Source organism: Bos taurus, chromosome 17 (assembly GCF_002263795.3).
Source record: "Bos taurus isolate L1 Dominette 01449 registration number 42190680 breed Hereford chromosome 17, ARS-UCD2.0, whole genome shotgun sequence".
In the NCBI taxonomy this organism is placed as follows: Eukaryota; Metazoa; Chordata; class Mammalia; order Artiodactyla; family Bovidae; genus Bos; species Bos taurus.
In genome coordinates, this window is record NC_037344.1 from 6,634,701 (window position 1) to 6,659,326 (window position 24,626).

Consider the following 24,626-nt stretch of genomic DNA (forward strand, 5'->3'; position numbering starts at 1 on the left):
TGCTCAGTCGCTCTGCTGCTGTTGCTGCTAAGTCGCTTCAGTCATGTCCGACTCTGTGCGACCCCATAGACGGCAGCCCATTAGGCTCCTCTGTCCCTGGGATTCTCCAGGCAAGAATACTGGAGTGGGTTGCCATTTCCTTCTCCAATGAATTAAAGTAAAAAGTGAAAGTGAAGTCGCTCCGTCGTGTCCGACTCTTAGCGACCCCATGGACTGCAGCCTACCAGGCTCCTCCATCCATGGATTTTCCAGGCAAGAGTACTGGAGTGGGGTGCCATTTCCTTCTCCAGCTGAGTCGCTCAGTCTTGTCCAACTCTTTGAGATCCCATGGACTGTAGCCCGCCAGGCTTCTCTGTCCATAGGATTTCCCAGGCAAGAATACTGAAGTGGGTTGCCATTTCCTTGTCCAGGGAATCTTCCTGACCCAGGGATCGAACCCACGTCTTTTGCATCTCCTGCATTGGCAGGTGGATTCTTTACCACTGCACCACCTGAATTAACTGTTATTTTTTAAAAATAAAGATAAGAAAGGGATATTAAATGTTCTTTGCATTATTTGAGCTGAGGTCACCACCCTAAGGAGAAGTATCCTGCTTTTAAAAACATAACTTATAATGTTTAGTATGAATTTAGGATACCCACAGGTGTGAAGAACATGCATTTGAACCATTGCAGTGAACACTTTGTCAGGTGACAACACAGAGAAGTATTCCACATTTCCCATATTTAATTTTTTGATGATGGTCATGAATTATAAAGGTGTGGGAATGCCACAGTGGATGTTGGTGGGAATTCATATGTGAAATGAAAAGTTTATAATAGCTGTACATGCCTTAGAGCCCTTGGGGAAAGTGAGGGAGATGGGGCAGGAAAGGAATCTAGAAAGAAAAGTAGGATTTTGAAATTAGGTACGAGTTTCTTGCTAAAGATATAACTTGGGGTAGTTAAGGTTATATGTGTGTAAGCAAAACCCTGGAAGTAGCTCAATATTTAAGAAGGTAGTGTTGACAATCAATAGAAAAGGTGGGAGAAAAAAATGAAACAAAAAACCAAGAAGTAGAGAAGGTAAAAAAGACAGAATCTTGTGAAACATCGGTATCTGAGATCAAGCCGTGCCTTTAAGGTTCTGTAGAGCCAGAGAGCTGTGACCTCCTCTCACAGGAGTCTCGTCTGCCCACTTCTGCCTTTGTTCTCTGACTCTTACTTTGCCTCCCTGTTGGATTTCAAGACCTCTTTTGGGGGGGATTTGTAATCCATACCTGATTTCCTATAGATCCTCCAGGATGGATCTTGCTTACCCTGAGGCCTCTGTACCATGCAAGGCTTAGGAGACATCAGCTAAGGAGGAGGGGGCCAAAAAAAGCTGAAAAAGAAGGATGCCGGTAATAGACAAACTCGGAGACAGCTGGATGTTAGTGGCCAAGGAAGGAGCGGTTTTCAAAAAGAGTGAGTGAAAACCGCAGACAGCTCTTACTGCTGTAGCAGGTGAGGTGACAGGCGGTGAGACTAGGGTGTGTGTGGTGGTCAAGAGGCCAGCAGTGAACTTTGAGTAGATAGGTTTGGGAGAATATTGAAGCTGGAAGCTGCGCTTCATTTCAACAGTGAATGGAGCATGTGAAGTGGGGGCAGCTGGATAGGCTCCTGTTTCATGAACTGGGTAGAAAGAGAAGGAGAAGGATGGCGGGTCAAGCAGAGAAATATGTGCACACGTATAGACTATTTAGAAAGAAGAAGCTTGGAGATGTTTGTAGGCCCCGAGGAAAGAGCCGGTGGGGAGACCACACTGTAGAGGAGAAGGGTGGAGAGGAAGAGATGAAGCAGGGCCCCAGAGGAGAGGGAAGGAGGGAGAAGATAAAGCACAGGGAAATGCCTGCTTTAAGATGTCTTTTTTAAAAAATAATAACTCAGTTGTCCTTTGATGTAGCACTCACTTTGTACACACTGAAGAACTATGTGTTGGTTATATTTATTTTTGATGTTCAGGCGAGAAGGGCAAGCAGATCCTTGGGTGCTGCCATATAAAATAGAATGCAAAATAACTGTATCAATCCCTCTCCATTTCCATTTTTGTCCATTATATAAGAAAAAGGCGTAAGCAGAATTTGTCTTTGTTGTTGTTGTTCAGTCACTAAGTCATGTCTGACTCTTTGTAACCCCTGTGGATGGCAGCACGCCAAGATCCTCTGTCCTCCACTAACTCCCTGAGCTTGCTAATTCATGTCCATTGATTCGGTGATGCTATCTAACTATCTCATCCTCTGTTGCCCTCTTCTCCTTTTACCTTCAATCTTTCCCAGCATCAGGGTCTTTTCCAATGAGTCGACTCTTCACACCAGGTAGCCAAAGTATTGGAGCTTCAGCTTCAGCATCGGTCCTTCCAAAGAATATTCAGGGTTTATTTCCTTTAGGATTGACTGGTTTGATCTCCTTGCAGTTGAAGGGACTCTTCAGAGTCTTCTCCAGCAACATTTCAAAAGCAGTTCTTCAGCAATCAGCCTTCTTTATGGTTCAACTCTCTCATATCCATACATGACTACTGGAAAAACCATAGCTTTATCATACGAACCCTTGTCGGCAAAGTGATGTCTCTGCTTTTTAATATGCTGTCTAGGTTTGTCTTAGCTTTTCTTCCAAGGAACAAGTGTCTTTTATTTCATGGCTGGAATCACCGTCTGTAGCCCAAGAAAATAAAATCTGCCACTGCTTCCACTTTTTCCTCTTCTGTTTGCCATGAAGTGATGAGATGGAATGCCATGATCTTAATTTTTTACATGCTGAATTTTAAGCCAGCTTTTTCACTCTCCTCATTCACCCTCATCAAGAGGCTCTTTAGTTCTTCTTCACTTTCTGCCATTAGGGTGGTATTATCTGCATATCTGAAGTTGTTGATATTTCTCCCAGAACTCATGATTCCAGCTTGTGATTGATTCATCCCGGCATTTCACATGATATACTCTGCCTATAAGTTAAATAAGCAGAGTGATAATATACGGCCTTGACGAACTCCTTTCTCCATTTTGAACCAGTCGTTCCATATTCAGTTCTACCTGTTGCTTCTTGACCTGCGTACAGCTTTCTCAGAAGGCAGGTAAAGTGGTCTGACCCTCCCATCACTTTAAGAACTTTCCACAGTTCGTTGTGATCCACACAGTCAAAGGCTTTAGCATAGTCAATGAAACAGAAGTAGGTGTTTTCTGGAACTCTCTTGCTTTCTCCATGATCCGATGACTGTTGACAGTTTGTTCTCTGGTTCCTCTGCCTCTTTGAAACCCAGCTTGTACATCTGGAAGTTCTCAGTTCACATAATATTGAAGGCTAGCTTGAAGGATTTGGAGTATAACCTTGCTTGCATGTGAAATGAGCACAGTTGCACAGTAGTTTGAACATTCTTTGGCATTGCCTTTCTTTGGAGTTGGAATAAAACTGACCTTTTCCACTCTTGTGGCCTCTGCTGAGTTTTCCAAATTTGCTGACATATTGAGTGCAGCACTTTAACAGCATCATCTTTTTGGATTTTAAGTAGCTCAGCTGGAATTCCATCACCTCCACTAGCTTTGTTCATAGTAATGCTTCCTAAGGCCCACTTGACTTGACACTTCAAGATATCCAGCCTAAGTGAGTGACCACACCATTGTGCCCACCCTGATTGTTAAGATCTGTCTTGTACAGTTCTGTGTATTCTTGCCACCTCTTCTTCATCTTTTCTGCTTCTCTTAGGTCATTACTGTCTCTGTCCTTTATCATTCCCATCCTTGCATGAAGTGTTCCCTTGATATCTCCAATTTTCTTGAAGAGATCTCTAGTCTTTCCCATTCTGTTGTTTTCCTCTGTTTCTTTGCATTGTTCATTTAACACAGCTTTCTTATCTCTCCATGTTATTCTCTGGAACTCCACATTCAATTGGGTATATCTTTCCATTTATCTCTTTTTCAGTCCTGTGACCACTGCTGAGTTTCCAAATTTGCTGGCATATTGAGTGTATCACTTTCACAACATCATCTTTTACGATGTTAAATAGCTCAGGGGAATTCCATCACCTCCACTAACTTTGTTCTTAGTGATGTTTCTGAAGGGCCTCTTGACTTCTTTGCACTCCAGGATGTCTGGCTCTAGGTGAGTGATCACACCATCATGGTTATCTGGGTCATTAGGATCTTTTTTGTATAGATCTTCTATGTATTCTTACCACCTCTTCTTAATATCTTCTGCTTCTTTTAGGTCCATACTGTTTCTTTCCTTTATTGTGCCCACCTTTGTATGAAATGTTCCCTTGGTATCTCTAATTTTCTTGAAGAGATCTCTAGTCTTTCCCATTCTATTGTTTTCCTCTATTTCTTTGCATTGATCACTGAGGAAGGCTTTCTTACCTCTCCTTGTGATTCTTTGGAACTTTGCATTCAGATGGGTATATCTTTCCTTTTCTCCTTTGCTTTTCACTTCTCTTCTTTTCTCAGCTATTTGTAAGGCCTCCTCAGACAACTGTTTTGACTTTTTGCATTTCTGTTTCCTGGGGATGGTCTTAATCACTGCCTCCTGTACAATGTCACGAACCTACATCCATAATTCTTCAGGCACTCTATCAGATCTAATCCCTTGACTATTTGTCACTTTTACTGTATAATCATAAGGAATTTGATTTAGGTCATACCTGAATGGTCCAGTGGTTTTCCCTACTTTCTTCAATTTAACTCTGAATTTGGCAATAAAGAGTTCGTGATCTGAGCCACAGTCAGCTCCCAGTCTTGTTTTGGCTGACTATATAGAGCTTCTCCATCTTCAACTGCAAACAATATAATCAGTCTGATTTCAACATTGACCATCTGGTGATGTCCATGTGTAGAGTTGTCTCTTGTGTTGTTGGAAGAGGGTGTTCGCTATGACGACTGCAAAACTCTTTGCCAAAAGAGTTAGCCTTTGCCCTGCTTCATTTTGTACTCCAAGGCCAAACTTGCCTGTTAGTCCCAGTATCTCTTGACTTCCTACTTTTGCATTCCAGTCCCCTATGACAAAAAGGACATCTTTTTTGGTGTTAGTTCTAGGTCTTGTATAGGTCTTCATAGAACTGTTCAACTTCAGCTTCTTTGGCATTAATGGTTCTGGCATAGACTTGGATTGAATGGTTTGCCTTGGAAACTAACAGAGATCATTCTGTCATTTTTGCGATTGCACCCAAGTACTGCATTTCAGACCTTTTTGTTGACTGTAAGAGATACTCCATTTCTTCGAAGGGATTCTTGCCCACAATCAGTCAGTCAGTTCAGTCTCTAAGTCATGTCTGACTCTTTGTGACCCACATGGACTGCAGCACACCAGGCTTCCCTGTCCATCACCAACTCCTGGAGCTTGCTCATACTCATGTCCATCGAGTCGGTGATGCCATCCAACCATCTCATCCTCTGTCATTCCCTTTTCCTCCTGCCTTCATCTTTCTCAGCATCAAAGTCTTTTCCAATGAGTCAGTTCTTCGCATCAGGTGGCCAAAGTATTGAGCTTAAGCTTCAGCATCAGTCCTTCCAATAAATATTCAGGACTGATTTCCTTTAGGATGGACTGGTTTCATCTCCTTGCAGTCCAAGGGACCTTCAAAAGTCTTCTCCAACACCAACGTTCAAAAGCATCAATTCTTCAGTGCTCAGCTTTCTTTACGGTCCAATTCTCACATCCATACATGACTACTAGAAAAACTATAGCTTTGACTAGATGGACCTTTGTCAGCTAAATAAGGTCTCTGCTTTTTAATATGCTGTCTAGGTTGCTCATAGCTTTTCTTCCAAGAAGCAAGCATCTTTTAATTTCATGGCTGCAGTTACCATCTGCAGTGATTTTGGAGCCCAAAAAAGTAAAGTCTCTAACTGTTTCCATTGTTTCCCCATCTATTTGACATGAAGTGATGGGACCGGATGCCATGATCTTTGTTTTTTGAATGTTGAGTTTTTAGCCAGCTTTTTCACTCTGCTCGTTCACTTTCAGAAGAGGCTCTTCACTTCCTCTTCACTTTCTTCCATAAGGGTGGTGTCATCTGCATATCTAAGGTTATTGAAAGTTCTCCTGGCAATCTTGATTCCAGCTTGTGCTTCATCCAGCCTGGCATTTTGCATGATGTACTCTGCATATAAGTTAAATAAGCAGAGTGATGATATACAGCCTTGATGTACTCCTTTCCCAATTTAGAACCTGTCTGTTGTTCAATGTCTGGTTCTAACTCTTGCTTTGACCTGCATATAGGTTTCTCAGGAGGCAGGTAAGGTAGTCTGGTATTCCCATCTCTTTAAGAATTTTCCACAGTTTGTTGTGATCCGTACAGTCAAAGGCTTTAGTGCAGTCAATGAATCAGAAGTAGATGCTTTTCTGGAACTTTCTTGTTTTTTCTATGATCCAACGGATGTTGAAAATTTGATCTCTGGTTCCTCTGCCTCTTTGAAACCCAGCTAGTACATCTGGAAGTTCTCAGTTTACATAATGCAGAAGCCTAGCTTGAAGGATTTTGAGTATAACCTTGCTTGCATGTGAAATGAGTGCAATTATACAGTAGTTTGAACATTCTTTGGCATTGCCCTTGTTTGGGATTGAAATGAAAACTGATCTTTTCCAGTCGTGTGGCTGAAAGATGAACTCCCCAGGCCGGTAGATGTCCAGTACGCTACTGGAGAAGAGTGGAGAAATAGCTCCAGAAAGAATGAAGAGGCTGAGTCAAAGTGAAAACAGCACCCAGTTTTGGATGTGACTGATGATGGAAGTAAAGTCTCATGTTGTAAAGAACAGTATTGCATAGGGTCCTGGAATTTAGGTCCATCAATCAAGGAAAATTGGAAGTGGTCAAACAGGAGATGGCAAAGTGAGCATCGACCTTTTAGAAATCAGTGAACTAAAATGAATCGGAATGGGAAAATTTAATTCAGGTGACCATTGCATCTACTACTGTGGGCAACATCCGCTGTATCACAGAAAAAGCAAGAGAGTTCCAGAAAAACGTCTTCTGCTTTATTGACTGTGCCAAAGCCTTTAACTGTGTGGATCACAGCAAACTGTGGAAAATTCTTTAAGAGCTGGGAATACAAGACCCAACCCTACCTGCCTCCTGAGAAATCTGTATGCAGGTCAAGAAGCAACAGTTAGAACCAGACATGAAACAATGGTTGGATGGCATCACCAGTTGGATGGCATCACCGACTCGACGGACATGAATTTGAGCAAGCTCCGGGAGTTGGTAATGGACAGGGAAGCCTGCGTGCTGCAGTCCATGGGGTCACAGAGTCAGATACGACTGAGCAACTGAACTGAACTAGAACAACGGACTGGTTCTAAATTGGGAAAGGAGTACGTCAAGGCTGTATATTGTCACCCTGCTTATTTAACTTATGTGCAGAGTACATATGAGCGACTGAACGGAACTTGTCCCTTGCCTTTCGTGTCTCTTATTTTCTCAACTATTTTTGAGGCCTCTTCAGACAATCACTTTGCCTTCTTGCATTTCTGTTCTTTGGGATGGTTTTGGTCACTGCTTCCTGAACAATGTTAGGAACCTTATCCATAGTTCTTGAGGCACTCTGGCTACCAGATTTAATCCCTTGATTAGATTCATCACCTCCACTGTGATCTAAGTTCATACCTGAATAGCCTAGTGGTTTTTCCTACTTTCTTAAATTTAAGCCTGAATTTTGCAATGAGGAGCTCATGATCTGAGCCACGGTCACTTCCAAGTCTTATTTTTGCTGACTGTATAGTGTTTCTCCATCTTTGGCTGCAAAGAACATAGTCAGTCTGATTTTAGTATTGTGTCATTGGGAAAAGGTTTTGCTATGACCAGTGTGTTCTCTTGACAAAACTCTGTGAGCCTTTGCCCTGCTTCATTTTGTACTTCAAGCCCAATCTTACCTGTTATTCTGGGGATCTCTTGACTCCCTACATTTGCATTCCAATCCCCTATGATGAAAGGATGGTTTTTTTTTGGTGTTATTTCTAGAAGGTGTCATAGGTCTTCATAGAACTAGTCAACTTCAGCTTCTTCAATATCAGTGGTTGAGGTATAGACTTGGATTACTGTGATATAGAATAATTTGCCTTGGAAACAAACTGAGATCATTCTACCGTTTTTGAGATTGCACACACGTACTGCATTTTGCATCTTGTTGACTATGAGGGCTACTCTATTTCTTCCAAGGGATTCTTGCCCACAGTAGTGTATGTAATGGTCATCTGAATTAAATTCACCCATTCCCATCCATTTTAGTTCACAGATTCCTAAGATGCCATCTCCTGCTTGACCACGTCCAATTTACCTTGATTCGTGGACCTAACATTCCAGATTCCTATGCAATATCGTTCTTAACAGCATCAGACTTTACTTTTACCACCAGCCACAACTGAGTGTCATTTCTGCTCTGGCCCAGCTGCTTCATTCTTACTGGAGCTATTAGTAATTGCCCTCTGCTCTTCCCTAGTAGCGTATTGGAGGCCTTCTGACCTCTGGAGCTCATCCCGGTGTTGTATCTTTTTGCCTTTTCATACTGTCTGTGGGATTCTCCAAGCAAGAATACTGGGGTGGTTTGCCATTCCCTCCTCTACTGGGTCATGTTTTGTCGGAACTCTCCACTAGACCGATCTGCACGGCATGGCTCATAGCTGCATTGAGTTACGTACGCCCCTTCGCAATGATAAGGGAGTGATCTGTGTAGGGTATCCTTAAAACAACCCTAATAAAGTAGGTATTATTTTCTTCATTTTATACGCTGAGCAAATCAAAGTCATGTGGATCATGCGTGCTTTCTTTCCTACAGTAGCTTGCCGTTCCCTCCTCCGGTGGACCGCATTTTGTCAGAACTCTTCGCTGTGACTCGTCCGTCTTGGTAGGCCCTGCATGGTAGCATGGCTCCTAGCTTCACTGTGTTATACAAGCCCCTTAGCTATGTCAAGGCTGTGATCCATGAAGTGGAAATTTTGTTTTACCCAACCCAATAAAATGTTTGCTTTCCTATCCCAGACATAGTCATCTATTCTTGACAAGGAAAAGACCTTATCATATTTTGAAAGCAATATTCCTTAACTGATTGTATTTTAAATTCTTTCATAATGATTCTGGATCCAGTCAAGTCTTGAGATTCTTCTTTTTGTGTTCATTCTTGTGAACACTAAATATTTTGGGCAGAGTTCTTGAACATGTTCTATGTGGATACATGTGGAAATTCATGATTTTCCTTTCATTAACTTTTTAAGAGGAAATTATTCTTTGAAATTCACAGATGTAGCTAATATTCATTGCTTACTATGAGTCAGCAACTGTATATTTACATTATAAAATAACGGCCAGCATGGTAGGTGTTAACCCCATTTTACAGATGGGGATACTGAGTCTAGGAGATTAAATGAGATGGGTCAGAGATGTGAACCTAGACTTCCTGACTTCAAGGCCCTTTTGAGCTTTCTACTCCAAGGGCATTCCTGTTACCATGTCAAATGCCTCTAGTTTATACTCTGTCTGAGGCAAATGTAGTTAGTATTTTCATTGTGATTTTTATTGGTAAGGTAGTACTATAGCAAAGATGCTTGTAATATATAATCCTATGTGTTTATTTCTCCTGCCTATCATTTAGTTGATAATTTTGAATTATTTAGAATGAGGGCTAGCATCCAGCTCTCCTGGCTCCACAAGGAGTTTAACTGGTCATTCTCCTCATCTGTGAGGTTGGAGAAGGATGGTCATTAAGGATCCATCCAGATTTATGACCCTGATGGAATTTAGGAGAGTTCTTTATTAGCACTAATATTGCAAATCCAGATCTCTATCTTTTATAAACAACTGGATATGAATTTTCCTTTGTACTGAGAATTCAGCCATATGAACTGAAAACTTTGTGAATAATTCTATGAAACAACAGACATTTCACTAAGAAAATCTTGCCTTTGTTCTGTGGTCTTAATCCAAAATGCACGGAAGACTGGCAGTTTGTGGCAGAGGTTGAAAGGAGCATGTTGTTCTGTGTGGGCCGTGGTGGCAAATTTGATTCTCCTGGCAACAACCGGATCAAATCTGTTTAATCTGGTGAAATGAGAATGAGATTAAGCAGACAGCTGAGATTAGCAGGAAGATTGTGAGGCACTACGTGAAGTATTTCTAGCTGTTAAACTTGTTCACTGACAAAAAGTGCCAGTCATCCTATAAGGGTCAGGAGAGAAAAGAGATTTCAAAGATGAAGGAGTGTGAGGGGAAAAGTTCAGAGCAGGAGAGGGGAAAGGAGTGATTCTGTAAGACTGTGGGGGAGGCCTGTAAGTACGATTAGGGGGCCTTCAGTCCCGCCATCCTGCTGCATCAGTGTGGGAGTTCCAGTCTGCTTGCCAGGGGTGGGGGCCCGTTACTAACAACCGCTGGTGTGAAGGGGCAGAGTCAAGTGAAAAGCCACCAATTTGAAAGATGTAAATTGACTACTGAATTACCTTTTACATATTATTCATACTTTAAAATTGATCCCTGTTGAAGTAGCAAATTGATTTTGTAAAATGATTCTTTTTTTTTTTTTTTTTGCTAAAAACTGTAGGAAGATTCCCTACCCCCACCCCCCACCCCCGTGGTTATGTGTGTGGATATCCTGCCTGCAACATAATTCTTTAGTCTCTGAAACTATGGTTCATCAACTTTTCCTTTTTCTCGAAATGCAGAGGGGGAGAAACATTGGCATGGCAAGACAGTTTTGCTGCTGAATTCCTTTTAGAGCTTAGGCAACTGGGTTCACTCTTTTTTCTCCCTTTCTTCTTCTGTAACCCCTTCTTTTTTTCCTTTAGCATTCATGAATAGTACACAGCAAAAATGCCCCGTGGAAGAGGTATGTTTGTGATGATAAATAACATGATGTCTTTTAAAAGTGCTGTGTCTGCTGATTCTGGCTTTAGTGATCGTGGTGATGTGATTGTAGCTTATTTGGTGAGCCTCTGACTTAATGAAACCATTCTTACAAATCAGACCTGCTGCTCAGAGCTTCAGCCTCTCTGTACTCTTTTTCCAGTAGAGAAAATATACCTCAGCTTGGTTTAACTCTTGATAGACGTGTACCAGTCAGTCACACCGGTTGATGATAGGAGGTCAGAACATCCTCCAACCTGAGATCCAAGGGTTTTGGTTTCAGGTGTTAGTTTTGCTTTGCTAACCCCATGCAGGATCTGCTGTCACAGCGCTAGCCCCAGCCTAAATTTCATTCCCTCTCCCATCTCTACCCCTGCCTTCCCAGCTTGGGCAGCCTCCTGGATCAGAGAGAACCAGAACTTAACAGGAGGAAGAAAGATTCATACCTTCAACCTGTTCAAATCGAAAGAACTAAAAAAGTAGAATATCAGAGAGACATGGGAAGTAGAAATAGTTGATATCTGAAACAAATCCCCCTTTGTCCACAAATTTTTTACCATATACTATTTGATTTTTTTAAAGGTATCTTTTAAATGTGCTTCTTAAAATAGGAATACTGTTCTCTGTTACACATGCGTGTGTAATAGTGACCCCATGTGTGACACATTTTCCAAGTCATTTGGTTAATACAGAATTTAATTTTAAAATAAAATTTGGAAAAATGTAATCCATCTAGTTTTTGGAGTTTGAGATTTAAGGGAAAAGTTAGTGCTGCATGTACAATAATAGTCTCTAAACATGTTTATAAAAGTGATTTGAACACTTTTTGCATGTATTATCTCTTAATTTAAGTAACAAAACAACTTAACCTCATAAAACTCAAGAAAAATTAGAAAATAGTTGGAAATTTGACCACTTCCACTTCTTTACAATAGACTTATAAACAAATATCACAAAAGCATAATCATATGGATTAGAATAGATATTTAAAATTTTTTTCTGCCCATCGTTATTTCCTGTCATCATAATGTTCTTACCAGGCAGTTTCTACTTAATAGCTGTCTGCTTTGTTCATTCTTCAAATTATTTTCAGAACCACAGAACGTGCTTTGGAATGTTTTTGAAATCTATATTTTCTTATGCAACTCAAATATATAACTATGATTAACTTTATGCCATATGAGAAGGTTGTTTTGATTTGCTTTTCTACTTATGGGTGATAAAATTCATAATTCTATCTAATGTTAAGTATTAGCTAACTTTTTCCAAAATTGTATCCTGTAAAAGTTTAAACGTTTATTCAATGTATGAATTTTGTACTATATCAGAGTATTGTTTCTTTTGTAGCTTCTCGGACTTCTATTCAGAGTGAGCTTCATCGAGATAGGAGGTATGGTTATATTTATAACAGAGGACATATATTCTGCTAATTATGAAGTAAAAGTATCATCAGTTAACAAATTGCATATTTTTCTCATAAACAGTATATTACAGTGTTCTACCTCATCAATACATTTTCTAAATTAATCTACAAGTTTGAATGATGGTTTCTGTTGAGAAAAGAAGCAGTACAAGCCTGAAAATGTTCTCTTGACAGTAATCATTTACTGAAGTCAGTTTCAAAATGTTTATTAAGCAATTGCTGTATGGAAAGCATTGCTGTAAATGCTTCAAAGATATGCTTTGTACCTCATAGTTACTTAGTAAATATCACATGGATGAATGAACTGATGACAGGATGGAAAACTGAATAAAGGAAAGATAAAGAAAGGAAAAGTCAGGTAAGCTAGATGGATAGCAAGTGAATAAAAATGGCTAGATGACTGGTGAGGTGGGGGAGCAGGGAGGAGTGAGTCACTGTACAGATAGAAGGAAGGACCAGTAGATGGACCGATGGGAGGATGGATGGAAGGGCGGACAGGTAGACGAGGAGAAAGGTAGATTTATGGTCCCTGCTTTCAAATGTCTTAAAGTATAGTGTATAGTAATGAACGGGGACTGTAACCAAGTTCGAATCCTGACTTCGCTGTCTCACCCTGTGACCTCGGGCAAGCTCCCTAACCTTTCTTAGTTTATGTATCCCCACCTTTAAAATATGCCAGAGGGTTGGCATGAGGGCCAATACACGTATAGTGGTTAACGTTTATTAACTAGTAGCTCACTATCTATTTAGATAAAAGCTATATAAACATTGGAACATTGGAATAACTCTTTTGGATTACACAGAGGGAAGCCAACGTTAATTGTGCTAGAAGGCAACGGCACCCCACTCCAGTACTCTTGCCTGGAAAATCCCATGGACGAAGGAGTCTGGTAGGCTGCAGTCCATGGGGTCGCTAAGAGTCGGACACGACTGAGCGACTTCACTTTCACTTTCCACTTTCATGCATTGGAGAAGGAAATGGCAACCCTCTCCAGTGTTCTTGCCTGGAGCATCCCAGGGACGGAGAAGCCTGGTAGGCTGCAGTCCATGGGGTCGCACAGAGTCAGACACGACTGAAGTGACTTAGCAGCAGCAGCAGCAGCAGCACACTTAGCATTATATCTAAGAGGGCTAAAGGCTAAATGCAATTTGTGAAACAATTTTTCTAACTCTTAATACATGCTCATTACAGAAAGTATTGGAAAACTGAGAAAAATATAAAGAATAAAACACAGCTTATTCACTCTCCCATGTAAAGACAGCAACAATTAATAATTTTGAATAGTACATTCCAGATTATGAAAATAGGTAGCTAGATTCTGTACATACACCTCAGAACCTGGCTTTTCTTAATAATTGGATCTGGTAATTATAGTTCCCTTTGTCAATGCAATTTCTTCCGATATATGACTTTTGTGATTAAATATTATTTGTGAGGTGATCATATACTTTAATCATTTTTCTCATTGAAATATGTTCTTATTTCAGTTATTTGTCCTAATAAATAATTCTTATTATTTAAATTTTTAAAAGCTGTAAGCAGAGGTTCTTAGGGAATACAGTTCAAACAACATCAATGGGCAGGTTCTACTGTTTCACAAGCTAGCATGAGAATGTGTGTGCGTGTACAGTTTTGGTAATGGCAGTGCATTTTATTTTTATTTTCCATAGAGTGCCAGAGAAAGGCAGAGCAGGTCACCATCACACCTATTTGTTAGATGAGAAAAGTGAGGCTCAAGAGAGGTTGATGAGTTTGCTCAGAGTCAGGCAATTGGTATTTGTTACGAAATCAGGTCGAAGGTTAAATGAGATTAGAGAATCAGCTTAAGAGAATAATGAAAGAAGCCACACCTAAATCACTGTGGCTCCTCAGGACGGAAGATTAATCATCAGATTCATATACAGACTGACCAGGAACACAGGCACACACGTCAGGGTCTAGAAGTGAACGTGCCAACTCTAAACACTTAAAGATAACTGACTGAGGGAGAGGTCCAGTGAGGAGGAAGACGCTGTTCTTCTAATTATATAGTATTGTTTCAGAGTATGTACTTTGGAATAACAGGAAACGAAACATTTCCATTTGACCAATGCATTTTTCTACCTTACGATGCACCTATGTTTGTACCATAGGCCAGATAGCAGAACCCTGGGAGAACGAGGTTGTGTGGGTCTTGGATCTGAATTCTGATCAGCCAAGGCAGAGTGAAGTGTGCTCGAGGTGTATCTCTAACTCTCTGAGGCCAGTGTCTTGGAGGATGGCTGTCATTTGCTCCTTCGAAGCCTGTCTGGGTATACTGCTAGACACAGCCCAGGCCAGACAGGTCATTTCTGTGACTGGCAGGCTTTATGTCACTTTCTTGGCTGATAGTTATTTTCATAAATCTTTGAACACTTGCAAATAGACAAAACCTCACTGAGGCTTCTGTCTGTTTCCAGGCGCCCAGAGATCACCATTGTGGCAGCTGAGCCGCTGAGGCCCACCTCGTGGTTTCCAGGAGCCCACCCACCAGGACTGGCATTTCCCCCAGCTTCTGCAGCGGGCCCTTGGAGGCCTAGTGAGCTGGTTCCTGCTGAGGTGAGTAAATATCGCATTACCTCTTTGCATTTTATTTTTAAATGAAGTTCAAAGATAAGAACCTTGGCTATCGCCTACAGCTGTTTAAAATCTTCATTCTTCATTTTGCAGCTCCCACCATCTTATGAACAAGTCATAAAAGAAATCAACCAAGTTCAAGTTAACACTACAAATAATAATAATGCTGCTGCCACTCCACGGCACACTATTACTTCAGCAACTCAGACTGACTTTTCAGAAGAAATAGACAACCATCTGCCTCAAAGTAATGCAAGTAATTTGTCTTCCTTCCTTCCGACCTAGTTCTCAGGAAGTAATCAGTAGACTCCAGCCTTTAAAATAGTTTGCAATTTGTGCATAATTCATTGAGCTCGATTTCCAGTTGGTATGTGATCACTGTGTGCTTGCTTTATTTGGCCTTGCCGTGATTATTATAATAGATCATTCTCACAAGCTGCAGCCCCAATCTCTAGGGTTCATCCTAGTTCATATCACAAAAACATCATCCTTTTAACTCATGCTGATGCCCTTTATTTCCATTGAGAAAGCCATTATATTTAGCAACTTAAACTTAGTAGGATGCTAAAAGTTGTCCTTTTAGGCTTTTTAAAAGCCCTTGTAGGGATTTCCCTGGTGATCCAGTGGTTAAGTCTTTGCATTCCAATGCAGGGGTTGTGGAGTTTGATCCCTGGTTGGGAAATTAAGATCCTGCATTTGTGTATGTGTGTGTGTGTGTGTGTGTGTGTGCACGCGCTCAGTCATTCAGTCATGTCTGACTTTTTGTAACTCCATGAGTTACAGGCTCCTCTGTTCATGGAATTTTCCAGCCAAGAATATTGGAGTGGGTAACCATATCCTACTCCAGGGAATCTTTCCAACCCAGGGATCAAACCCGAGTCTTTTGCATCTCCTGCATTGGCAGGTGGATTCTTAACCACTGCACCGTCTAGGAGCCCAAGATCCTACATGCCACATGGCAGAAAGAAAGAGGGGGGCATTGTATTAGGATAACAGATAAGAGTAATTTACCTTGGAAAAGTAAAGCAAGAATTGTTAAAATTTTGACAAGAGAGATGGTTTATTGATACATCTACTGAGAATCAGGAATTTAATGATGTTTTAAAATATTATATAATGAATATTTCTTAAATGAATAAATGCAGCCTGAAGAACCCTCCTGCAGGAAGCTGAATATAAACATTTCCCCCATGATTTTAGAATTACTTTTTACTAATGAAGGAAACCAAAATCTCTTGTTATTCTATATGTATATTTTTTAAATCTGTGTGTCTTTTTCCTTTGAAATAGTCACATTGCAGCTTCTGTTCATTTTGGTCTTGTCAGCCCTACAGGCACCTCTGAAACCCCTCCAGCCATCCCCCGCCATCTCAGCCAGGCACCCTCCAACAATCGAGGGGCCTCTAATCGTCTTTGATATTTCTGAAGAACAGAATTGTCCACAAAACTCCAGTGCTCCAAGATGTCCAGTGCCAAAACCAAGATCAAAAAGCAACCTCAGACCAGTGGCCAGAGATTCTCACGTTAAAGAGCAGAATTCCCGGAGCAGTCCGGTGGCCGCGCAGGAGGAGGCAGCCCCGAGCCGGCCCCCGTCCCTGTGGGAAGGTGCCAGCTGCCCCGAGGGCCAGGCCGCGATGAACACGATGAGCGCAGAGCAGAGCCGCAGCACTGTCATTTCCAGGATCAAAGCGCTTGAGGGCCAGACAAGTACAGAAAGCTCGGGACTGCCCAAGAAGCCGGAAATTGTGCCCCGCACAATCCCGCCCAGACCTGCTGTTTCCTCAGGGAAACCCTCTGTGGCTCCCAAACCTGCAGCCAGTAGAGCCTCCGGAGAATGGGACTCCTGGACCGCAAGCAGACTCAGGGGGGCCCCCTCCCCACACTCTCCGCTGAAAGAAGCAAGGAGCAGCCCCGTCACCAAGCCCGAATTGCCAAAGAAACCAAATCCTGGCCTTATCCGGAGCATTAACCTTGAGAGTCTGGGTGGAGGGCCCATGGCTGAGAGCCCCAATGGTGGGAAGAAAGCCCCGACTCCTGCTCCTCGGCCTTTACTGCCCAAGAAATCAGTGTCCTCAGAAACCTCCCCCTGCTCTGTGGCTTTGCTGAAACCGGTCACTGTGCCTCCCCGACTCTCGGTGGCGTCACAAGCCAAAGCCTTCAGGTCACTGGGAGAGGGACCCCCAGCCAGCCCCCCGGTTCCTGCTCAGCAGAGCAAGCCTCCGGGTGACATCGACCTCATCAGCTTCGATGATGATGTTTTACCCCCACCATCTGGGAACCTGGCTGAGGACTCGGTTGGTCCAGACATGGTTCTGGGTGAGTAAAACCCAGAAGTAGAGAGGAATCTAAGCTTCTCCGAGGGTTGTCTTGAAAAGGCACCTGCTGTTTTCATTTCCAGCAAGTGAGTTCTTGAGGTGTGGACACGCACACGTGTGCACATGCATGCGTGTGTGTGTAGAGACAGGGAGGAACAGTAAGGAAACAAGGAGCTAGGTGGAAGAAAGAATCAGAGCGAAGGGAAAATCTGAGGTGGGGAGATAGAGAAAAAGAGGGAGATGCGTGGGTTTTTTAAAATATTTATTTGGCGGTGCCGGATCTTAGTTGTGGCACGTGGGATCTTTAGTTGCAGCATGTGAGATCTAGTTCCCTTACTAGGGATCGAATCAGGACCCCCTGCATTGGGAGCTCGGAGTCTTAGACCACCAGGGAAGTCCCACATGTGCTGATTACTGTCATCAAGGCAGGAATAAGCTGACTGGGACTAGGGACTTAACTAGATGAGAGGCTGGCTCCTTCCTCAGGCAAGTGGAGATTGGAGCATGAGGGGGATGTAGGGGAAACTTCTCAGAGATGGAAAGTCATGCCCCAGAAGGGCTCCTCAGATTGACTGAGCCCTGAGGGAGTGCCGGGAGAGGGGCCAGCCCTGCGGAGGACTTTGGCAAGAGCAGTCAACCCAGCCATATGTTGTAAAATGTTGTTGCATAATCTTCACAGAACACCTTCCCTTGGGAATGCTAAAGTTTTGTAAATAAAATACAACAGTTGTAAGTTTCCTGCCAAAATTAGGACAAATAGATTTCCCAAGAGGCAGAGAGTCTTTTTTTTTTTTTTCCTTTCCTCACACTGTTCAGATGGAGAGTGTGATGGTAAAGCTTATCTTTGATTTGCCAAACCAAGCTGCTCTACTTGTCATCAGTAAGATTCCATTTACTACTGTTTACTTATTTGGGTAGAGTTTATGAACATATAAGCATAATACTATTTTCAAAAGGTTAGCTGTTATTGTCTAAATGTTTAAGATGCATCAAAATGATATAAACTCTGTAATGCAAAACCAAATTCTGCAGAGCACAGATGTATTTCAGGTGATAACAACCATATATTTATTAAATATTTACCACGCACACAATGTAGGAACTGACTGTAGCGTGCCTCTTGTCCATAAGAAGTGAAAAGAAAAACAGTAGAATATATTGAGTTTCTGCTGTGTTCCAAACCCTCTGCTAGATCCCAGACATACATTATTGAATTTAATCCTCACAGTAACCCTCAGCAAGGCATCATGGTTCATTGACATATGAAGAATATCAGACTGAGTGAGATAAACACCTAACTTAATCAGTATCATAAAACTAATAATTTTCCAAAGCAGGATTCAAGCTGCATCTTTTTAAGTCTAGCTTATTTTTTACTCTATCATGTTGCACCTCAACATTCTCATGAATCCTTAAACCAGGCAACACATTAAAAACTTTTCAAGTCTTCATTATAGCATTTTTTATTTAAACCTTTTTGGCGTTAACAGGGTTCTGAGTAGGACAGAGAGGGTTAGATCCAATACCAGGAAGCCGTGAAGGGGTGGGAACAGTACAAGCCAAAGTAACACCACCTTCTGAAGCTGCTAGAGTCTGTGCTGATGGCACCGTGGTTAATAATTGCTGAGAATTTAGTCTGTGTCATCAAGCAGATAATTACAGTCATCTTCAAAAAGGAAGGTCAACAGTATCCATCAACATGAGCATCATGTTGAGCTTCCTACTCAGCCTTTTCTGTTTCTTTATTTCTGTACAACGTTTAATTATTGAGGCACCTTTCAGTAAAAGGTGTAATTTGCTTGCCCTACCCGACTGCTTTAACCATTGCTCTTGCTTGTGGAGTTATCCTGAACTGAGCACTGTCTTCTTTTTATTTTTATTTATTTACTTATATGGCATGCCGGAGCTCAGTTCCCCAAACGGGGCTTGGATCTGCGCCCCCTGCACTGGGAGTGCTGAGGCTTAACCACTGGGCCGCCAGGGAAGTCCCTCTGTCTTCCTTTTAAGCCTGCTCCCCTTCCTGTACTCTGCTCCTGTCCTAGCTTCTCCGTCACACTGCAGCCTTCCTAAAGAGCCCCGTAGGTCATGCTTGAGCCTCCCTACCTGTCACGCACAGTGGCTAGTTGTTTGAATTTAGAGTCAGGCAGGCTGGGGTCCACCACTTAATTGCTGTGGGACCTGAGGCAATTTACTTAACCCCATAGTGCCTTGGTTTCCTCATCTATAAAACATCATAATACTCCTCGTGGAGGCATTGCGAGTATTAAATATGATTATGCAGGAAAGCTCTATCACATTGTCTGAAACACAGTGTGTGCTCATTAAGTGGTGGTTATTAGTCTTACTTCTTGCCCTTCACATCCAATAAGTTGCCAAGTCCTGCTGGTTTTACCTTATGATAGTTCTTTCTCTCATCTCCATCCCTCCTGCTACTAGCCCAGGTTTCTAATCTTCAGGTCCAGATAACTGCTGCTGCTACGTCGCTTCAGTCGTGTCCGACTCTGTGCGACCCCATAGACGGCAGCTCACCAGGCTCCCCCGTCCCTGGGATTCTCCAGGCAAGAACATGGAGTGGGTTGCCATTTCCTTCTCCAATGCATGAAAGTGAAAAGTGAAAGTGAAATCGCTCAGTCGTGTCCGACTCTTAGCGACCCCATGGACTGCAGCCCACCAGGCTCCTCCGTCCATGGGATTTTCCAGGCAAGAGTACTGGAGTGGGGTGCCATTGCCCTCTCCGCCAGATAACTGCAGTGACCTGCTAATCGAGCTTCTGCTTCTGCTTCCAAACCACCGTCAACCATACCATGCTTACGCGAGGGGTGTTTCTAGAGCACACATTGGACCTTGTTGCTTCCTTGCTTGTTGGCCTCCAGAGGCATTCAAGATTATCTCTGAATTCTTCAAAATGTAGGGGGATTTTTTTTTTTTTTCTTTTTTTTTTTTTTTGAGTCCCCAGCCCCACCCTCCCCCGCTGTGGCTCTGACCACCCCACCCCTTCCGGATTTTTATTTAATGATTGGGGCTTTGTGACTCTTTTAGAAAGGGAAACTATTTTTTGTTTGCACTGGGTCTTCGTTGCTGCATGCAGACTTTCTCTGGTTGTGGCGAGTGGGAGCTGCTCTTTGGAGCTTCTGATGGCGGTGGTTTCTCTCCTTGCGGAGCACAGGCTCAAGAGTTGCGGTGCACTGGCTTAGTTGCCATGTGGGCTCTTCCTGGACCAAGGATCAAACTGGTTTCCCCTGCATTGCAAGGCAGATTTTTAACCACTGGACCCCCAGGGAAGCCCTACACATTTTTTAGCCTGAAGTAGAATTGACCTACAACATTATGTTGGTTCCATGTGCATAGCCTGGTGATTCAGTATTTCAAAATGATCACCATAAGTCTAGTTACCATCTGCCATCATACAGTTATTATAATATTACTGACTGTATTCCCTATGCTGTAAGGCTTTGTGACTTTTTGATGGTATATTAATAATATTGTCTTTGTAAGTAAAGGATTATGGTCTCTTTGTGAAAACTTGCCTAATCATTCTGGCATTAGCCAGAAACTGGGGGAGGAACCCCAGAGAAAGGCAAGAAACTCACAAATAGGCCTTTCCTTCTTTTTCTCTCCCCTCAGAAAGAAAGAAAATCCAATAAAGTAGTTTTCATAAAATGAAGTTACCATATTAATCTCAGGAAATAGAGATCAGAAAATACTGAAGCTATGAAAACATTGTAAGGATTAGAAAAATTATTAAGGGGAAACTCATAAAACAGGCGTTTAATATTGGATTCATTTCTTGGCTAGAATGCCTTCCAGGTTAATGTAATAGAGCTGAGAAGCATTAGCAGTTCCTCTTCACACCTTTACAAATCATACCCAGTTGTCAAAAAAGCAGAATGCTTCTGCTCTCAGCCCCATTACACAGACCAGAATAATAGTTTAGCAGCCAATTTCTGCTATTAACAGAACTCAAGGGGAAAAAATGACAGAAAAGCAAGCCAAGGATGGTGAAACCAATTATGACGACAAGCATATTATTAGAGACAGGTAATGGGCGGAAAACTACATTACCATCATGTTTTTCTCGACCCGGTAGTGAAGCCCACGCGGGTATGGGTGTAAAGGGGCCTGCTTGTTTGGCAGCGGGTATAGAGTAACTGGCATTGGTGCGAGGGGCTGGAAGGAGGGCTGAGTAAACACTGCAAGTAACAGTAGAGAAAGATGCCGTGGGCTTTCCTTAGACTTGCTTAGGAGATGCTTTTGCAGACAGTTTTGATTTTTTCTGTAGAAGCAAGAGGAAACAGTCTTTGATAGAGAAAATTATGACCCTGAGGTTCTTAACCCTTCCTGGATCACAGAACTCAGAGAATCTGATTAGCCTTTGAATCTTTTACTACTTTGAAAATACTGTTTTGACATATATGCACAATTGGAGGTACAATTTCCAGAGCCTCAAGGGCCTATTCTTCACCCCAGATCAAGGACTTCTCCTATGAAATACTGGAAATAATCCTTAGTGGACCGCTTACATAAATTCTGATGCATCCATACAATGGACTATTGTGCAGTAACTAAAAAAGAGGCAGACACCTGGTATGCGTACTATGGACCTACTGTGGACCAATCTCCAAGATATTATTAGGCGAAAAATACAAAGTATCGATCGTACTCATGGTATTTTAGCTATTGTTGCTGTTAAAACACATACTTACTTGCAAATATCCTGTGTCTTTGGAAGCCATGTAAAAAATGCTAACAAAGCTTGTCTTTTATGAGGGAAGTGGGTAGTCAGGGGAGGTTGGGGGAACCTGGCCTTTAAATAGCTGGGCGTAAGCAGAATTGGGATGAAAGAAACTACGAGAGATATCGCTTGTCTTTGCCCCAGAGGAAAAATGGCCTCCTGCACTGATCCTCAGCCTGTGGGTCATGACAGGCTGAGGATTTTAAAAAATAAAGAAATTTTTAAAATAGTAAAATACAATGTTTCTAAACAACTATATTATTCAAGATTACAAATAAAAGCTAATTATTATGAACTAAATATGTCTAAATTAGGCAAATTCAAAAATACCTGTCTGCATTCTTTCCTATTAAATAGAATCACTGAGGAGTAAAAGCCCCATAAAAAAGAGAGTTTTTGTTTTTCTGGTTACTTTATGGAAAATTTTAGGGCTGTTATTGCCTTGAAAAAGTTACTAAAGGGACAAATATTTTCATATTTTTTCCTTTTATTTCTAAGTGATTTTTGTTTCAATTTATTTGGCACAGGTGTTATTTCAGCTTAATTTTGTAACTTTTTCATGTGATTAAATTTATTGGATTTCTTTTCAGTTACAAAGTAACAGTTGCTGTAACGAATCAAACGATATAAACATTTAGTAAAATAAAAAGTTAATCTCTCTCCAATCCACTCAAACCCCCAGAGTAGCCAGTGTGAACCATGTTGTATGCAGCTTTTGGTGCCTTTGAATGTTCCAAACCAAAGCTTACAAACATGTACGCATATATAAACTTTTTCCTGCTCTTTACAGAAATTTTTACCGAACTGTACCCATTACTCAGCAGCTTGCTTTTTTCATTTAGTCCTGAGGTTTAAGGTCTTCTCTCTGGGCCAGTAGATCTAAGTCTGACCCTTGTTTCCTTATACCCGCCTGATATTCCCTGGGATGGGCACAACATAGTCGAGTCAACGTTTCCTCTAGTGATGGACATTTCAGGTTGTTTTGTTTTATTTATTTATTAATTTGCTGCTACAAAAAAATGCCATAGTAGACAGTTTCCTGCCTGGCACTGCCAGGAGTTCCCAAACATGAGGTGCCACCCTTGCTTTCTAGGTCACCTACTTAGATTGCTGTTGGAGAAAAATAGCCCCTCATGAAAAGACATAAAAAGTAAACATATGGTGTATCTAGAGAGAGACTCACACAGCATCATCAAGACGAAACCAGGCCTGTGGCTCCACCTTCTCACTGCAGTGGTGCTGTGTGCCCTCCCCACCTATCTGCACGCCTCTCTGGATGGCAGCCCGGGCAGCACGGACAGAGAGGCAGATGCCCAGCTCGCTGACTCAGGCAGTCAGCTGGGGGCGGTCACTCAGCAGACCCGCTCCTGCCAAACAGCACAGTGCTGGGACTTCTTGTTTCTCTGTATTGAGAAGGAATTTTTTTTCCAGAGACATATATAGTAGAATAATTACCCGTGATCTGAGTGCCAGTTATTAGAGAGTAGCTTTAAAATAAAGAGTAGCTTTAAATTAAATAAATTAAATTAAAAATAAGGACCAAGAAGAGAGAAAGTGAATGTCTAGGATATTTTGAATACTTTGTATTTAAGTTTAAACCCAGCAAGTGTAAAAAAATGACTACACCCTTTAATGTGATCGGTGAGACCTGCAGGATTTGGGACGGGGTTCCCTGAGGCCAGTCCTCCAAGAGCAGGCACATTTGGGAGCCCCTGTGCCCAGCCCACCGAGGGCACTTGAGTGGCTTCTTTCTCCTTCCCTGCCCACCTTACTCATGCTCTCACTCCCGGAATGTGAAAAAGAGCGTAGGTGGTCTCCCGGCCCAGAATTTCAGATGAATTGGGGAACGATTGAAGTGATACCACACTCAAGATGTTCCTCTCCCTCCACATTCACCCCCTAAACTCGCCAACTAAACACCTATCCTAATGACCAACAGCTTACAAGGCCCCAGAGCAGCTGTTAGAGCAGATATGCTACTTGACTGGGAGAGCACCAAGAGCGGCTGTCAGTCTCAATCCTTTTCTTGAGTTTTGGTCCTTTTCCCAGGAGGAAACAGCTCTGAGAGGATGGGCCGTCACAGCCACAGTTGCAGGGTGGGGATGCTGAAGTCTGTGCCACAGCCACAGGAGGGGACAGAAGGTCACTGCTTGGCGGCCAGCAGGTTCCAACTAGGGCCACGGAGGCAGAGCAGGGGCAACAGCAGGGGAGAGAGAGACGAGCAGGGAGGAAAGCTGTGCACATGGGAAAGACATGATATTCCTGTGTTGGAATAAAATGTGTGCCAGATTACATGGGGTCTGCAGATTCTTCCATTTAGGCCAGCAGTACTCAGATGAGACGTCCAGGGAGTTCCGGTTCAGGTAATATTTGCAATAATGGGCTTTCATATCAGGGTACCTACCCCTTTTTATCCTTGAGCACTGCTATTTCCCAAAGACCAGATGTGTATTATTCAACTTGGAAGAACTGTTAGAATATGTAAAATCCAGTTGTTGGAAAGAGGGCCCTGGAGCCCTCCACTCCGCACACCCCCTTGCTCTGCCATTTCACATACAGCCTGCTTCCCTTCGGCCCACACCTGAAGGCCCCCTTGCTTGGTGTTTCCCTTCATCAGTAGCACGTCTCACCTGGTGATATACCACATGGGTCACTTTTCTGTTATATTTATTGTTTGTTGTCTCCATCTGCTGCCCAAGTGTAAGCATCATGAAGGCAGAGTTCTT

At 42.3% G+C, this 24,626-nt stretch overlaps 1 protein-coding gene across 15 annotated transcripts in view; it reads left to right on the plus strand.

The window, feature by feature from the left end:
• The window catches only part of SH3D19 (SH3 domain containing 19), a 209,590-nt gene that overhangs the window by 143,552 nt on the left and 41,412 nt on the right, over positions 1–24,626 (plus strand). For 5 of the 15 annotated variants that reach the window (XM_059876226.1, XM_059876227.1, XM_059876228.1 and 2 more), the window contains exons 4-8: positions 10,777–10,817; positions 12,182–12,224; positions 14,697–14,835; positions 14,947–15,109; positions 16,180–17,169. In XM_059876226.1, coding sequence (XP_059732209.1) covers positions 10,802–10,817; positions 12,182–12,224; positions 14,697–14,835; positions 14,947–15,109; positions 16,180–17,169 — 1,351 coding nt within the window. In that variant the 5' untranslated portion in view covers positions 10,777–10,801. Of the gene's footprint in view, positions 1–8,777; positions 8,847–10,776; positions 10,818–12,181; positions 12,225–14,696; positions 14,836–14,946; positions 15,110–16,179; positions 17,170–24,626 lie in introns of all 15 variants that reach the window. The other 10 variants (XM_002694316.7, XM_059876233.1, XM_059876232.1 and 7 more) reach the window with 5 other exon arrangements.